This window comes from Nycticebus coucang, chromosome 7, assembly GCF_027406575.1.
Source record: "Nycticebus coucang isolate mNycCou1 chromosome 7, mNycCou1.pri, whole genome shotgun sequence".
NCBI lineage: Eukaryota > Metazoa > Chordata > Mammalia > Primates > Lorisidae > Nycticebus > Nycticebus coucang.
In genome coordinates, this window is record NC_069786.1 from 124,721,119 (window position 1) to 124,739,305 (window position 18,187).

The 18,187-nt window shown below is 38.5% G+C and overlaps 1 protein-coding gene across 1 annotated transcript in view; it reads right to left on the bottom strand.

Annotated features, from left to right (window-relative positions):
* Positions 1-694: 694 nt before the first annotated feature.
* Positions 695-18,187, bottom strand: part of LOC128590235 (thiamine transporter 2-like) — a 30,152-nt gene continuing 12,659 nt past the window's right edge. The window contains exons 4-5 of the mRNA XM_053597498.1: positions 12,787-12,928; positions 695-1,227 (exon numbers count right to left, since the gene is read on the bottom strand). Coding sequence (XP_053453473.1) covers positions 1,054-1,227; positions 12,787-12,928 — 316 coding nt within the window. The 3' untranslated portion in view covers positions 695-1,053. The remainder of the gene's footprint in view (positions 1,228-12,786; positions 12,929-18,187) is intronic.

Here is an 18,187-nt window from a genome sequence, read left to right on the forward strand (position 1 = left end):
GCTGTCCAATCCCAATGGATCATTCAATAGAGCAGTACTACATAGTAAGTGGAAAGGAGATATTACTAGTTTAACTGTGTATCGGCAAGTGTTCAAACCTGAGAAACAGAAGCAGCAGAAGATACATATTGTGATTAATTTCCAGATACTGGCTTACATGATTATGGGAGCTTAGAAATCAGTACAAAATTCATAGGACAGTCCATCAGAATGGGGGGGGGGGTGCAAGTCTCAGGCAAGGGCTGATGCTTCTGCTTACAGATGGAATCTCTCCTTCCCCTGTTCACAGAATCTTTCCTCTGCTCTTAAAACCCTTCACCCAATTGAATCAGCCCCACCCAGATTATGTAGAATTATCTCCCTATTTAAAATTGACTTTCATCACATCTGTAAAATACTTCACAGCAACACCTGCGTCAGTGCTCAATTAAGTCAACAAAAAAATATAGCCTACTCAAATTGACACTTAAAATCAACCAGCACAAACATAAATCCAAGACTTGAAATCTATAATATCTCGCCTTTCCATGCAATGTCATGGAAAGTTTCATTCAAAATTTTCCTTAATTCTTTTGCCCTGGATTGCAGGAATTGAGTGTTTGAGCACATTCTAACTTTTTCTCTGGCCATAGAGTATGACTGTAATAATGTCACGTATTGACCACTTACCATGTGTCAGAGTTGCAGTCTACACTTCTTTATTATTCGAATCAAAACAAATTACACTTTTGTGAGGAAGGGCATAGAAGCCTAGGTACATTATTCACTTTAGGATAGTTCATGTTTCTGTGGATAGTAACTTTTATTTCTCTGTTGTTTGGGGTGGGCTTGAATGTGTCCAAACGGTATTTTGGGTTCCAGTTGCTCTCTGAGACCATGAGGATGGTTTTTTCAATCTGGTTGATTACATCATTTGGTTGTATTCAGTTCGCTGATGATCTAATGTTTTGCCATAGGTTAATCTAGGATAAAATGTTAAAACGCCATGTCGTTTAGCACCATATATTTACAATCGCACTAGCTTGTCTTCTGTCCATGGTAGGTGGGATCAGGCTAGAGCCGCGTTACTGTGCTCACATCAGGAATCGAGTCCCCCGATTCACTTGGATCCTGGCCAGTCGCAAGATTACATTTTTTCTTTCTGCATTTGGCTGAGTAGATTATGTAAAAGCTTCTCATGAGGAAAATTCCAGCAATGACTGAGAAATAACTTCCATAAACTAAAAACTAAATAACAAAAGAAAAAGAAAACGTTTGTAAAGAATCACACAGACGTGGCTGACACCACAGGTCTATAATGATACTTTACTACCAGCCGAGAGATGGGGAGCAGGTCACCAATGCTGGGCCTCAGTTTTAATTCATAAAATTAGAATAATGACAATAGCTAGCCATATTTATTATAGGGGTTAAATGAGTTTCTGAACCTCATGGCTTTATGTGAATTTTGTATCATATAATTTAATGAACATTTCAGTTTGCATTTTTATAAGTAAAGATTAGCATGTTAAAGTAAGGATTCATAGAGAATCCTGAAGGTCAGAAGATATGCAATTTTAAAACAATAATCAGGAGAGGTCTTTCAATAATCTAATTGAAAAGGAGCTATTTGAAAAAGACTTAAAGGAAGTGACAGGAAGAGGGGCGGTTGTTTGGGTTTGGGGGGAGGAAACTAATACATGAAGATGGCTTCTGATGTATTTAAGGAATGGCATGGAGCCCGCTGTGGCTGGAACTCAGAAAGCCAGAGGGAGAACCATAGGAAGTGAGAGCAGGCGGGTCAAAGGGCAGAGCGGGAAGATGAGGTGGGGCTTGGCTTGGCAGGTAGGTCACCCTGAGGACTTTGGTTCTTCCTGCGTGTGAACTAGAAAGCCATGGCAGAGCTGGAGCAGCAAAGGGACACACTCTGACATACATTCTAAAGGGACACTCTGACTGCTATTTTGAAAAAGGATTGAGAAGGACAAAGGATAGAGAGACTAGGTAGGAAGTCTTGCAGTAAGTAACCCATGTGAGAGAGGTGGTCGCAGCCTGGAGCAGAGGGGCAGCCATGGAAGGGATTATATTCCGGATTTATTTTGAAGGTAGAGCAAAGACTATTCCTGACACATTTTAGTCTGTGGGAGAACAGGAAGGTTTTGAGCCTAAGCAAAATGAAAGATGGAGAAAGAATGCTGATGCGTAGGTTTGAGGAAGACTAAGATTCCATCTAGACACTGAACTGGAGGTGTCCACTGGACATCCAAAATGACTAAGTTTCCATCTAGATGCTGAACTGGAGGTGTCCACTGGACATCCAAAATGACTAAGTTTCCATCTAGATGCTGAACTGGAGGTGTCCACTGGACATCCAGAATGGCTTAGATTCCATCTAGACGCTGAACTGGAGGTGTCCACTGGACATCCAAAATGACTAAGAGTCCATCTAGACGCTGAACTGGAGGTGTCCACTGGACATCCAAAATGGCTTAGATTCCATCTAGACCCTGAACTGGAGGTGTCCACTGGACATCCAGAATGGCTTAGATTCCATCTAGATGCTGAACTGGAGGTGTCCACTGGACATCCAGAATGGCTTAGATTCCATCTAGATGCTGAACTGGAGGTGTCCACTGGACATCCAGAATGACTAAGATTCCATCTAGACGCTGAACTGGAGGTGTCCACTGGACATCCAAAATGGCTAAGATTCCATCTAGACGCTGAACTGGAGGTGTCCACTGGACATCCAGAATGGCTAAGATTCCATCTAGACGCTGAACTGGAGGTGTCCAATGGACATCCAAAATGACTAAGATTCCATCTAGACGCTGAACTGGAGGTGTCCACTGGACATCCAGAATGGCTAAGATTCCATCTAGATGCTGAACTGGAGGTGTCCAATGGACATCCAAAATGACTAAGAGTCCATCTAGACGCTGAACTGGAGGTGTCCACTGGACATCCAGAATGGCTAAGATTCCATCTAGATGCTGAACTGGAGGTGTCCAATGGACATCCAAAATGACTAAGAGTCCATCTAGACGCTGAACTGGAGGTGTCCACTGGACATCCAGAATGACTAAGATTCCATCTAGACGCTGAACTGGAGGTGTCCACTGGACATCCAGAATGGCTAAGATTCCATCTAGATGCTGAACTGGAGGTGTCTACTAGACATCCAAATGGAGCACGAGTACGCAGCTGGATTTACAGGCCTGAAGTTCAGGATGGGAAGTCAAGGCTTCAGCTGTCATTTTAAGAGTGATCAGTATGCAAAAATAGAGACTGTAGACAGTCATCAAAGATTGAAGAGAGAAAAGAACATCTAAGGACTTAACAAGAAGATGCTTTAAGGTTAAAACCTCAGAGAGAAGAGAGGCTAGCAAAGGCTATGTATAGCTGGTGGAGAAGGAAGAAAGCGTGCTCCTTGTCCTAACATCAGTGAGGAACCATTTCAAGGAGCAGACTGATAGTGGTGACAGTGCTACCAGTGCACGAAGGAACAAGTGACCTGTGTTAGCAAAGGTGGTGTTACTGGTGGGCTTGACAGGAGTGTATCTGGCAGAGCATTGAAAACAAAAAATTGAAATGAATGGGTTTGAGATAAAGTGTGAAGAAAGAAATTAAGGATAAGGATTGGAGGCAACTCTTTCAAAAATGTTTGCTTTACAGAGGAGATAAGAAATGGCTGAATCTCATAAACACAATGTTGAGCAAAACAGTCTACGAAAAAATGTCTACTATATTCATATGAAATATTTTTTTAAAAAGGTGAAGGTAAATTCATGATCAAGAAGGAATAAGAAAGAGGTTTCTGGAAATGTGGGCAATGCTGTCTTTCTTGGGTGGTGTATCTGCCTGAGAATGATCTGTTTTGTTAATGATTTGTTTTGTTTGTTCATCAACCAGCATGTGTACTTTATGTACTTCTCCCCATACAAGTTATAAAGTGTTAAAAACTTTTTAAAGATTAATAAGATCACATGTATGAAAAGACAACAGATATCACTCTTGTGTCACAAAAAAATATTTGAGAAGGAGGGGGCGGCGCCTGTGGCTCAGTCGGTAGGGCACCGGCCCCATATACAGAGGGTGGCAGGTTCAAAACCGGCCCCGGCTGAACTGCAACCAAAAAAAAAAAAAATAGCCGGGTGTTGTGGCAGGTGCCTGTAGTCCCAGCTAGTCGGGAGGCTAAGGCAAGAGAATCGCTTAAGCCCAGGAGTTGGAGGTTGCTGTGAGCTGTGTGATGCCACGGCACTCTACCGAGGGCCATAAAGTGAGACTCTGTCTCTACTAAATAAATAAATAAATAAATAAATAAATAAAATATTTGAGAAGGAATACTCCAGATTATGAGTAGACCAAATTTGATTAGAAACTCCAAAAGGTTGGATGTAGTGTGTCTGGCTAATAGAGAAACATTTGCATCTTTCTAATTTAATTAAACATGACATTTTTTTGATTTTTTGATTTTTATTTATTTATTTATTTATTATTATTATTATTTTTTTTTTTGCAGTTTTTGGCTGGGCCTAAAACTGCCACCTCCAGCATTTGGGGCCAGTGCCCTACTCTGTTGAGCTACAGGCACTGCCCTAAACATGACATTTTTAAGTCACATAAAATCTTGAGAATTAGGTTAAAAAAACAGGATTTAAAGAAAGCATAGCCACAAAACAACTATGGCATCTAAAAAAATTAACAATTCTTTCAAACCATCTAGCCAGCATCCCAATTTTCTTGATTGTCTCATAGTGTTTTTAGTTCCTTTATATGTATCAGGATTCTAACAAAATCCACACAATGCCATGGATTGGCAGATATCTTAAAACCCTACCCATCTCTCCTTTTTCTCCTTGAATTTTATATTGAAAAAAAATTATAGCCTCCAAGATTGTAGTGTTTTTGGTTATACTGGCAGATACCATTTGAGTTATGTCTGCTCATTTTCTATAAAATGGTAGTTCAATCTAAGAGTTCATTTTTTGCTTTGGTAATAATTGACATGTTTGTTTTTATTTATTTTTTTACCACTTTATTTGTCCTATTTTTTTTTTTTTTGCACCTTAAATTCCCTCCTCCTTTCCTGAAGTCTTATGTGTTCATATTTTTCCATATTATGAATTTTATTCCTCTTCTCTGTATGGAAATTGTGTAATCTTGAAATGTTAACATCTGAGATAAAGGAAGCATTGGAGTATCAAGGGTGGCGGGAGTGGAGGGGACTGCCCTGGGAGCAGGCAGTGGGGAGAGAATTATCTGTAGTTAATTTAGAACTATTGGTAAAACTGATGAAGAGTCTGTTTGCCTTTGATTTTTGCTGTGCACCAACAATTCTACAATGATGGTGGTAAAGTTTGCCTCCTGCTAGATGAACTGATATTCCTCACTGCTTGGTCTGCCACCCTAACTTTTTGCCTCCTCCACAACACTACAAAAATCTTTAGTTTTAAACATTCCTCTGACTTATATATCATGGTCCAGTATTTTATCTTTTCGAAAACTCAAGATAAATATTACTGTTTTACCTGGTCAGTGTTTGTTTAGATTTAGTCACATGTTTTCTTTCACATCCCTCTTGTATCATGTACCTTCCTTTTGGGGTAATTGCCCTCCTTCCTCAAATGCATCCTTTTATAAGCATCTGTTGGTGATCACAACTTCCATTTCCATTTGTCTGAAAATGTCTTTATCTCATCCTCATTTTGAAGTGGTTTCCTCTTTGTATATAATTCTAGACTGATGATTATTTTTTCCAGTGCTTTGAAAACATTATTCCACTTTCTGGCTTCCATTGTGCACTGGTGAGAAGTCACTTGTCCGTCTACCTGCCATTTCTCTATAGGTGATGTTCTTTTATCCCCCTGGCTGTTTTAAAGATTTCTTTCTCTTTGGTATTCTGCAATTTCACTAGTGTGTGTTTAGATGGAAATTTCTTTTCACTTATCCTTTTGAAGATGTGGGTTTCTCAAACCTGAGAATTCATGGCTTTCATCTCTTCTGAAAAATTCTCAGTGAATAGTTCTCTCTTTCTCTCTCCTACCTTATTATTTTCTCAAGAAACTCCAGAAGTTTGCTGGACTTTTTCACTTAATATCCATGTGCTAATAATTTTTTTGGTTATATCCCTCAGTGCTGTATGCTAGATGAGTTCTTCCAGTTTAATAATTTTTCCTTTTCATGTGTCTAAATTGCTCTTCACTTGTTTATGTAGCTTCTAATTTTGATGAGAAATTAAACAATACATTTCTCAGATGTACCCCCATCACGAGTCCCTTTATGATGAGGATACATTCTGAGAAATGTATTGTTAGGTGATTTTATCATTATGTAAACATCACGGTGTTTTTACACAAACCTGCAGGGTATTGCTTACTACATACTTAGGCTATATAGTGCAGCCCGGCCCTTCCAGGCCACAAACTCGTACAACAGGTTACTGTACTAAATACTGTAGGAAGTTATAACACAATGGTATTTGAGTATCTGAACGTATATAGTAAAAATATGGTATAAATGATAAAAAATGGTGCACCTCTATATGGCATTCACCCATGGATAGAGTTTGAGGGACTGGAAGTTGCTCTGGGTAAGTTATTGAGTGGGTGGTAAGTTATAATGTGAAGGCCTAGGACATTACTATACACTACTATAGAATTTATAAACATTCACATAAGCTGCAGTAAATAGACACCATTTTTTTCTTTCTTCAATAGTAAGTTAACCTTACTGTAACTGTTTTAGTTTGAAAACTTTAAACCTTTTTTTTTAATGCTTTGACTCTTGTATAATAACACTTAGCTGAAGATGCAAACATATTGTACAAGTACACAAAATATATTCTTTATTTCCTTATTCCATAAGCTTTTTTTCCTGTTTTCCATATTTACAATTTGGTCCTACTTTTAACATTTTTTTTGTTAAAAGTTAAGACAAAATACACACATTAAACTAGGCCTGCACAGGCCGGCATCATCAATATCCCTGTCTTCCACCTCCACATCTTATCCCACTGGAGGGTCTTCAGGGCCAATAACACACCAGATAGATGTATGGAACGGTCATCTCCTATGATAGCAGGGACCTGAAGAACCTGGGAGGCTGTTCTACAATTAACTTTTAAAAATATGTGAGTAGGATTACACTCCGAAACAATGACAAAGTATAGTAAAGACAAACCAATAACATAGTCATGTATTACCATGATCATGTTATTAGGTACTATACGTAATTGCATGTGCTAGACTTTTCTATGACTGGCAGTGCAGTAGGTTTTTTACACCAGCATCTCCACAAACATGCGGGTAATGCGTTGTGCTATGACATCATTAGGTGATAGAAATTTTTCAGGTCCATTATAATGGTATGGAACCATTGTTATATATGTGGTCCATCATTAACCAAAACATTGCAGTTTTATTTTTCCCAGATTATTCATGATCATTTATAATGTATCGTGTTCTCTTCTTAATCAGTGATTTTCCTCTATGTATAAACATTAAACACAGTATATTCTAATGCTCATAATTCTTCTATCTCAGATCTTTGCTGTTTTGATGATGCTATTTATTATTTCAGTTGGCTTGTTCAAAACATTATACCTTTCTATTTTTCTGAATTTTTAAAGATTATCTCATATTTGATAGAATTTTATCTGTGGCAGTATTGTGATTCCTATATTGAGGGGCATTCTTCCAGAGATTATTTGCCTTTGAAACATTGCCAGGCATGACCACTTTAAAATACATTTTCAGCTTGCATTTTTTTTTTCTCCCCTGCCAGCAGGAAATGGGCTTTGGAATTATATGATTGCTAATTTATGAAGAAGGCAAATTCTTAGGCTAAATTCCTGAGATGCCACCCAGATGAATCTTCGTTGCTAGAGTTTTTATTTTTTTCCTCCTGCTGTTCACATTTTGTTCTGATTCACCAGTCACTGAGGATGCAGCCTTTTGGGGGTTGCCACTAAAAGTGAAACTCTGGGTCACAGTGGGAACCAGCCGATGCCTTTACCATACAACAAAGTCAGTCCTTCCTTATCTGTTGGGTTTCCTGTTTGTGCTTTGGCCTCTGAAAAATTTTCTTAGTTTCACCAATTCAGACATTAATTTTAAAAGTTCTAAATTTAGAGTAGTGCCTGTAGCTTAGTGAGTAGGGTGCCGGCCACATATAACCAGGCTGGCAGTTCCAACCTGGCTGGGGCCAGCTAAACAATAATGACACTGCAACAACAAAAAAATAGCTGGGTGTTGTGGCTAGCGCCTGTAGTTCCTGCTAATTGGGAGGCTGAGGCAGGAGGATCACCCAAGCCCAGGAGTTGGAGGTTGCTGTGAGCTGGGAAGCCATGGCACTCTACCCAGAGCGTCAGCTTGAGACTCTGTCTCAAAAAAAAAAAAAAAAAAAAAAAAATCTAAATTTATATCCACAATTTAGGTGTTTCCTAGTGTAAAGATTTTTATGATAATCTACTTCTTTTTTGCTTAATAAAAGTTAGGTCTTTCTTATTTTAATATTTAAAAAATTAAAATATTTAAAAGGTCTTCTGCCTTTAATGAATAATGTTTATTCATTAATACTCAAATTTAATATTTTAAAAATTTAATATTTTTAAAAGCATTTATTGAAATCTTTAAATTTCAAACAACCCTTAAACCTCATTTTAGTCTGTTCTGAGCTGTTACAACAGAATACTCGAGACTGGGAAATTTAAAAAAGAAAGCAGCTAACTTAGCTCATTTTTCTGAAGGCTGGGAGGTCAAAACTCAGGTGACAACTTCTGGTCGGCTCCTGGTGAGGGCCTAGTGCTCTGTCCTGAAGTTAGGTCTGGCTAACCCGGGTCCTCGGTTCCCAGTGTCAAGAATGAGTACTGGCACCAAGCTGAGCCAACCACGGCCATGATCACTAACACACACAACATCCCTTCAAAGTGCAAGCGCGTCTCCGAGGAAAAGACAGGGTATCTTCCGTGAGTGGAGAAAGACCCCGAGGTTTTAGCGTGCACTCTCTTTTATATGCTGACTACTTTGTCCCATATTTCTCCTGGCGGGATTGCTTGCTGTTTCTCACCTTTAGGGTGATTGACAGGTTGAGATTATATAACAGATTACATCACATGTTCGGTTATAAAATAGTTTCCTTACTCCACAAGTGCTCCTAGAATCCTGCAGGAAAACTCCGCCCATGCTATGCTAATTAGATGGTAATGAGCCCCAGGCCAGTTAAGGGTCTGTTAGGCGCTCCTTACTGCGCATGTTCCCACCAGACCAGCTCCAGCTGCAATGTAGTTCCTGGCTACGATTCTGTTCCTGCTCTCTGCCCTTAGCCACTTCCTTGTCACCGGTTTACCCAATGTCAGATCTAACAAGAACATGTTGGTGAAAGAGGAAGTGGACACGTGTGGGGAAACCAAACAGGAGAGGCACCCTTGCTTACAATAACCCACTCATGTGGTTTCTAATCCAGTTCTAAGAGAGCGATAACGCAGTCCCCTGAGAAGGGCGTTAATCCCCCTACAGGACGCAATCGCCTTCTGAGCACCACCTCCCAATACCGCCGCATTGAGGACCAAGCCTCCGCGTGAGTTTGGGTGGGGACTAACCGTATTCAGACCTGGCCCTGCGCTCCCCTCTAAGCTCAACCCCTCAAACCCATTCCTGCTAAGGTAACTGCATGGAGGCCGTCGCCATTAGGACGGAAGAGTGAGAAAACCAGGCACTTTCTGAATGATCAGGACCCAAACTCACTAACAATCCACGCGAATTGTTATTTTGCTTGATGATGCAAATAGAGCCGTCAACGTCAGCTATTCCCTAACACACCAAAACCAGTTTATGCAGTGGTGGACCTCAGGCTGACAAACCACAGCACATCCCGAATTTGAGTCCTTGAGTATGCAGTGGAAACACTCATCCGCACTATCTGAACTGTCACATATCACATACTCTACGTGCATGGAAAATGTCCATTTTGACGTACGTGAGACTGTCTAAACTGCAAATGAACCCACATTTCGTGCACTGTTTGACTTTCTGTGAGGCAATCGTTCTGTGCGGAGTGCCCTTTGGGGTTACAACTAAAAATGCATTTTCATGATTCAAACTTTTATTTAATTAAAGGTAGGCTAAAGTGCCAGTTATCCTAGCCAGATAATCTAATGAAGTGTGCAATCAGGGCCATCAGCTGGTCCCAGAGAGGCTGAGTGTAATAGCTGTCTGTCACAGGCACTGGGCAGGATCACTTATCATTTCCCAGGGAGGATGCCAAAGATAGGGCAGGGCAGGTCCTTGTGACACCAGGGGCCACTTCCCACTTCTGGCTTTTCCCTTTTTATATTCATATGTATTCCCCAAACTCAGTGGCAAGAGCTACTTTTCATGTCTTAAGCCTCAAGACCACTCAGGGAGGAGGAGGATGAAGGGAATGGGATTAGTGAATGGGAGAGAGGTCTTATCATCAACTCTCTTGATCAAGAGGAAATTGATGCTTACCCAATCTTATTCTGAGGGGCAGCTACAAAAATTGGGGGGTGGGGTGGGACTTGGGGTTGAGAGGGATGAGGACATCTTGCAGTAGGTAACCAATAGTTGGGTGGTCTGGCGTGAAATGTGCAGGTGTTATTACTTCTAAATCCTAATGAAAAGATTATTTTAAAAACTTCACCTTTGAGATGTCACGTGGTTATTTACACTCCCCACCCCCTCCAAATGACTCTTAGACTTGGGAATTTCATCTATTTTTGTAAATATGATTCCCTCCAGAAAATTATTTTATACCCTCAGTATATTACAGTAGTCTTATGGCTTCGGTAGAGACAGTTTATAGTTACCACCCCTTACATGACTAGCTGTGAACTTGATGGTTATTACTAAATTACTCCTCAGCTTTTTCGAGATGAGGTTAAAATGTTCCATTAGATTTTCTTTTGGGTCTTTTCCCCTAATCTTTGAGGATGTGCCTCTTTTTAAAATGTCCAGGCTTCTCTGAAAGTTGAGAAATCTGCAAACAGTTTGTGTTGTGATGACAGTTTGAGAAATGCTTAGAAAATGAAAGGATAGGTCTAGGGTGTGTCGGTGCAACCCCCTCTTTGATGAATCTCTGTGTCAGGCGAAAATGCTGACTCAGGTTGTATTTTCCATTTTTAGATTCTAGCCATTTAAAATGGCATTTAGCATCCTATTCCCAGGATATCATAAGTGCAGAGTCAACGATAAGTGAACGTTTGTAATTGAGATTTGGGAGTTATTAATCATTGTACCCCCATATGATTGGCTCTTAAAAACTTAATGCAAACATATTTAACTAGATTCCTACCAAAAATCAATTTTTTTTTTTTTTTTTGAGACAGAGTCTTACTATGTCACCCTCAGTAGATTACCATGGCGTCACAGCTCATAGCAACCTCCAACTCTTGGGTTTAAGTGATTCTCTTGCTTCAGTCTCCCAACTAGCTGGGACTACAGGTGCCGGCCACAACACCCGGCTACTTTTTTGTTGCAGTTGTTTAGCTGTTTAGCTGGCCTAGGCTGGGTTCGTACCCACCACTCTTGGTGCATGTGGCTGGCCAAGCACCCAAATCAATTTTTAAGAAGCTTACATTTCAAAACCAGGTAACTGCAATAACATTTTTTTTTTGATCTAGGGAAATATTTTATGGGAATAGGATTTGTCTTTGTTTGTGCCCTTGAATTGTGTGATTTCTTGCTTATCCTGCTCTGGCACCTGGGAAAATTTCTTTATGTGAGCTTAATACAACATCCTATGAAGGAATCTAACTGAAAATTGTTCCAACTTTGAGGTGTCAGCAGAAACTAGATGAGAAGATTCTGTAGAAATTTTAAAAAATTTAGAAGAGTGACTTATAACTGTATTACCTTAAATGGTTCTGAATCTATATAAATCTTGGTTTTGATATTTATTAAATGATGATAGTCTTTGCTCTGTTGAACAAGAATGAGGATAAAATGGATTTTTAAAAATGCCCTAATGTTACTCCATTTAATTGTGCCTTTTGAAAGGATTTATGGCTTTTTGTTTTTAAGAAGATTGTTCAATATTATGAACATTTTATACTGCATATTTATAGAGCTAGGTAAGAATGATCATTTTGTTCATGAGACACAGTAGATTTAGAGAATTTGTGAACTAAGCTTTAATAAGATTGAACTTTAGCCAGGGCAAAGAAAAGCCTTTATCTACAGGCAATGAGAACCACTTCAAATGGAATGACTTTATGGCTATGTCTGACTCAGCTCCTTCACCTGTTTACTGTAAAAGTCACCTGCTTAATGAAAAGATTTCTTAAGAAATAGAACACATCTTAACTACACCATGTTTATAGTTTGCAATATAAAGTTATTCCATGGAAGACATTACACTAAATGAAAGAAAACAGAAACAAGAGGCTATATACGATGATTCCATTTTTATGGCATTCCAGAACGGCAAAGTTCAGGGGTAGAAAGCTAAGCAGCAGTTGTTAGGGACCAGGGGTGGGGAGAGGAGACTGGTGGCAAAGCTGGGTAAGGGCACTGTTTGGGGTGATGGAATTGTTCTTTATCTTCGTTGTGGTAGTGGTTACACAGACTTACATTTGCCTAATTCAACTGAAGATAAAGTATGAATTTACTGCATGAAAATTATACAAATCTGATTTTAAAAACATATACACACACGTATTTATACCTATATGTATATATCTCTATCTATCTATATATATAGAGAGAGAAACAGAGACAAAGAGATAAATAGGTAGAGTTTTGGAAAAAGGCTTCTATGTCAGTGAGTGCACAGAGGCCATGAACTCACCTGAATGTTGACAGGAAGCCCCAGTCCTTGATCGTCAACCACAGCCACAGTCATGATGGTCTGAATCACCAAGGCAATGAAAGTATTGATTCCAAACACCAGGGCATAGCGCTCCACACTCAGATGAACTGCAATCTGAAATCTATCATTGCACACAGAGAAAGAGTTTGGAAGAACACATATGTGGGCTTTTTAATACAAAGCAGTGAATTGTTCCCAAGGATTTGCTTTGCTGGGGAATCCTATGTTTCTGTGGACAGGTTTCTAAAAGCTGTTCTAACAGAGGTGGCCCCAGGAAATAAGGGTAAATGGGAGGATGAAATGTTTTTTAACATACCATGGGATGTGATAGAGTATGCCAAGAATTTAAAACTAGTTAACCAGTCCTAAAATTAACCCAAACATTTCATATTCTCTGCAAATAGAAAATACTGAACATTATTTGAGATCAATATGGTATAGTAGCCATTTTTAAATGTAGGCATATTCATAAGTAGAAATAGATTCATGGGGCTCGGCGCCTGTGGCTCAAGCAGCTAAGGGTCCAGCCACATACACCTGAGCTGGTGGGTTCGAATCCAGCCTGGGCCCGCCAAACAACAATGATGGCTGCAACCGAAAAATAGCTGGGCGTTGTGGTGGACACCTGTAGTCCCACCTACTTGGGAGGCAGAGGCAAGAGAATTGCTTGAGCCCAGGAGTTGGAGGTTGCTGTGAGCTGTGATGCCATGGCACTCTACCTAGGGCGACAGCTTGAGGCTCTGTCTCAAAAAAAAAAAAAAGAAAAAAAAGAAAAAAAAAAGAAATAGATTCATGGGATGAATTTTTACTTATTTGGGGATTTGATCACTGGATCCTTGATTGTCTAAATTAGCAGTTTAAGAGTATAAATGGTGATTGTTTTTTTCTCTGCAAATTGTCTTGACAGTTGAGTCAATTTGGCAATTAATTCATTTAAAATAATTGTACTGGGTTTTTAAATCTAGTTAAGACTGATATATATTCATTAGAGTTCTTCTATGTAATTTAGCTAGATTAATCCGAATCTAAAAATATGAAACCAAATGAAAAAATTTTTTTAAATTGTTAAAATGGAAATTAATTAATTAATTATTTCAGGTTCATGTGAAGGTACAAGCAACTAGGTTACAATGTTTGTGTTTGTTAGGTAGAGTCCATCTTGGAGTTGTGTCCCTCACCCAAGTGGCTGTAGCATATACCCTTACATTGTACCCGTTATGTGGGAGCACATCCATCCTCCTCCCTCCTCTTCTTTCCCCCTCCCCCCAACTTGAATTGATTCGAGTTTTCTCCTATGTGGGCATGTATTAGATTATCTGCTGGCTTCATATTAGTATTGAGTACACTGGATATTTGCTTCTCCATTCTTATGATACTTTACTAAGAAGAATTTTGTGCTTCAACTCCATCCAGGTTAACACAAGAAATGTAACATCTCCATCTTTTTAATAGCTGAATAGTATTCCATGGTATACATATACCATAGCTTGTTAATCCATTCCTGGTGGAGGGCATTTAGGTTGTTTCCACCTTGGCGATTGTAAATTGAACTGTGATAAACAATCTAGTGAAAATGTCCTTATGATAAAATGACTTTTTGTCTTCTGGGTAGATGCCTAGTAATGAGACTGAAGGATCAAATGGGAGGTCTAATTTGAGTTCTTTGAGAATTTTCCATACTTCCTTCCAAGGCTGTATTAGTTTTCAGTCTCCCAAATGAGAAGTTTTACCTATTTTTATATCCCCTTCAAAAATCTTCACATTAAAAAAACAAGTATTTTAAAATTATGTAATTCAAGGAAAATATATTATTTCCATGTAAAAAATTACCAAGTAAACATGAGAAAACCCATAAACACTAGGTCCCACACAGTGAAGGTCCAAATAGGAGTTGTAATTTTAGGTATTTCTCACTTAGAAAACAGTTTTCCTCTGAGCGAATGTACTAGATTGATTCTTTTGAAACCTAGATTAAATCAAATGACAGAGTTCTTTTTAGTATGCAAATTATTCCAAGTTGAAATCCTGATTTAATCTGTGCAGATGCCTAAATAGCTTGATAGTGATCCCTGGTTTTGGATAAGACCTACATATGCAGGGGATCAGATAAAAACAGTTTTGATGGCAGGCCCAGCATGGCATTGAGTCCTACGATTTTCAGTCCAAATCCAAAAATTATTTCCAAGGTACCTGAAATTACATGTACTCAGACTATCTACGATCTTACTTTGAAGCTCTTTCTGGGTCACTTCACAGTTGCATCTAGTTGATCACTATGGAGACTTTCAGCTACTGTGCCTAGAACATTGCCCAAGACCAGCAATTCTCGAAAAAAGAATTGTATTTGTGTTCTTCCATCCGGCATTGAACACTAAATACAGAGGCACTTCTGAGCTAGAAATACTTTGAAATTTTATGTGGTCATTTTTTTATGTACCATGTATTATGGTACATTTTTTAAAAATGTATGGAACATTTTTTAAAGCCTTAAATAAAAACCATTAGTTTATGCCTGTATGACAATGAAATGGTTAAGTAAAAAATTCAGTAGTTCAAAGGTTTTTTTTCATATTGTATTTATTCATGGTTTTTTTTTTTCTGAGAAATACTAATCGAGTGCTTACCAGGGAACAAGAATAAAAGTAAACACCAGGGCATTATACAAGTTCGTCAATGCGGGCACTCACAGGGATTGTGTTACATTAGGCAATAATTATTTGGTACTAGATAACTGCTGCGACTCGTTTTTAATTGAATTTAATGGTTTTTATATGATGAAAAAGATAGAAAGTAAATATCTTTTTAGGTAAGAATCACAGATTATTTTATATGACTTCTGTTATATGATGATAGAAATCATGGATGGTACAATCTTAAAAGTTCCTCTAAACCTGAATACTAACCCTTTACATAGAAAGAAACTTATTCTCACTTGCTAGTTTTATAATTTACCTAGAAGTTAGAGTAAGTACCAGCTGTGAATGAAGTTACAGAGATCAAGTTCAGGTACAGAAGAAAATGATGTATTTTTCTGAGAACATGATATTTGTATGTTGAGTTTGACATGTAAATGATAATTTTATTTAGTGTCAAAGTTCACATGTCCATTTGCTCAAGTTCCCTTTTTATGAAATCTCCACAGACATTAAATAAAATTACTTATTTGTCTCCTGACACTAAACTACTAAATTCATTCAGTCCTGCTCAATTAATTTAAAAGTGTAACCAAAAGTAATTGTGTCTGAAATAATTCGTCTCTTCAGTAAACTTTCTGATCATCTGACTGAATGGACAAATTGGATAAAAGATGATTGTACAGGCCTTAGGTAGAAAGCTGTGAATACCTTCTGTGGGAAAACATTCTCGGTCAGATTATAAGTCTCATTCTCATGGCCCGGTAGAAGCTCAGCATTCTCACTATTCATGTGGCTTAACCCTTTTCATCCTTTAAGTTTATAATAAAACATTCTAAGCATTTCTTCTTTTTATTAAAAATTTTATTTTTAATCATTATGGGTACATGATAGTGCATACATCTGTAGTGTACATGTGATAGTTTGCCCCAAGTATACCCTGTGTATTAATCAAATCAGGGTAATTGGGGTATCCATCACCTCAAGCATTTGTCATTTCCTCGTGTTAGGAACATTCCAATTCTATTCGTTTAGTTATTTTATAGTATACCCTAACTTGTTATTGACTATCGCCACTGTGTTGTGCTATCAAATATTGTTCCTTCTATCTATTTTTGCACCCATAAACCATTCCTCCTTTATACCCCCTCCTCACTACCCTTCCCAGCCTCCAGTAACCATCACTCTACTTTGTCTCCACAGGGTCAATGGTTTTTTTTTTTTTTTTTTTTAAGATTTACTTAATATTATTATTATTATTATTATTTTTTGGCCGGGGCTGGGTTTAAACCTGCCACCTCCGGCCTATGGGACCAGCGCCCTACCCCTTTGAGCCACAGGCGCTTCCCAGGGTCAATGGTTTTTATACTTAGTTCTATCCGTATATAAGTGCGAACAGGTGAGATTTGTCCTTATGTGCTTGGCTTACTTCACTTAACCTGATGTTTTCCAGTTCCTTCCACGTCATTGCAAATGACAGTATTTCATTCTATTTTATGGCTGAATACTGTTTTGGTGTGTATATGCACCTCATTTTCTTTATCCTTTTATCCAATGATGGACATGTAGGTTGATCCCAAATCTTGGCTATTGTGAATAGTGCTGCAATAAACATAGGAATGCAGATATCTTTTTGATATGCTGACTTCCTTTCTTTTGGACATGTACCTAGCAGTAGGATTGCTGGGCACATTGTTGTTCTAGTTTTAGATTTTTGAAGAGCGTCCGTTATGCTGTTCTCCACAGTGGTTGCACCAACAGTGTATGAAAATTTCCCTTTCTGGGCGGCGCCTGTGGTTCAAAGGGATAGGGTGCCAGTCCCACATGCTGGAGGTGGTGGGTGCAAACCCAGCCTCGGCCAAAAACCACAAAAAAAAAAAAAAGAAAATTTCCCTTTCTTCACATCCTCCCCAACATTTGTGATTACCTGTTTTTTAGGACAAAAGCCCTTTTGGGGTGAGATGATATCTCATTGTAGTTTTGATTTGCATTTCTCGGGTGACTAATGATATTGAGTGTTTTTTCACACACTACTACCCACTCATATATCTTCTTTTGTCCATTTTGAAGTCAAATTATTTGATGTTTTCCTATGGAATTTTCTAAGCTCCTTATATATTCTAGTGATTAATATCTCGTCAGATAGGGACTTCGAAAATATTTTCTCCAATTCTGTGGGTTCTCTCTTCACTCTGCAGATAAACTCCTTTGCTCTGAAGAAGCTTTTTAGCTTAGCATGATACCATTTATCCCATTTTGCTTTGGTTGCCTGTGCTTTGGTTGTATTACTCAAGAAATATTTGCCCAGAACGAAGTCCTGTACCATTTCCCCAAAGCTTTCTTGTAGTAGTTTCATAGTTTCAAGTCTTAGATTTAAGTTTTTTATCTATTTTGATTTAATTTTTGCATTTGGTGAGAGAGAAGGGTTTAGTTTCATTTTCTGCATATGTATATTCAGTTTTCTCAGCACCGTTTATTGAAGAGACTGTCCTTTCTCTAATGTGTATTCTTGGCACATTTTCCAAAAATAAGTTTGCTATCGATGTGTAGATTTATTTCTGGATTCTCTATTCTGCTCCATTGGTCTATGTGTTTTTGTGCCCAGAACCATGCCATTTGGTTAACTATAACTCTGTAGTATAATTTGAAGTCAGGTAGTGTGATTCTTCCAGATTGTTCTTTTTTCACAGAATGGCTTTGGCTATTCTGGGTCTTTTGTAGTTCCATATAAGTGTTAGGATTAATTT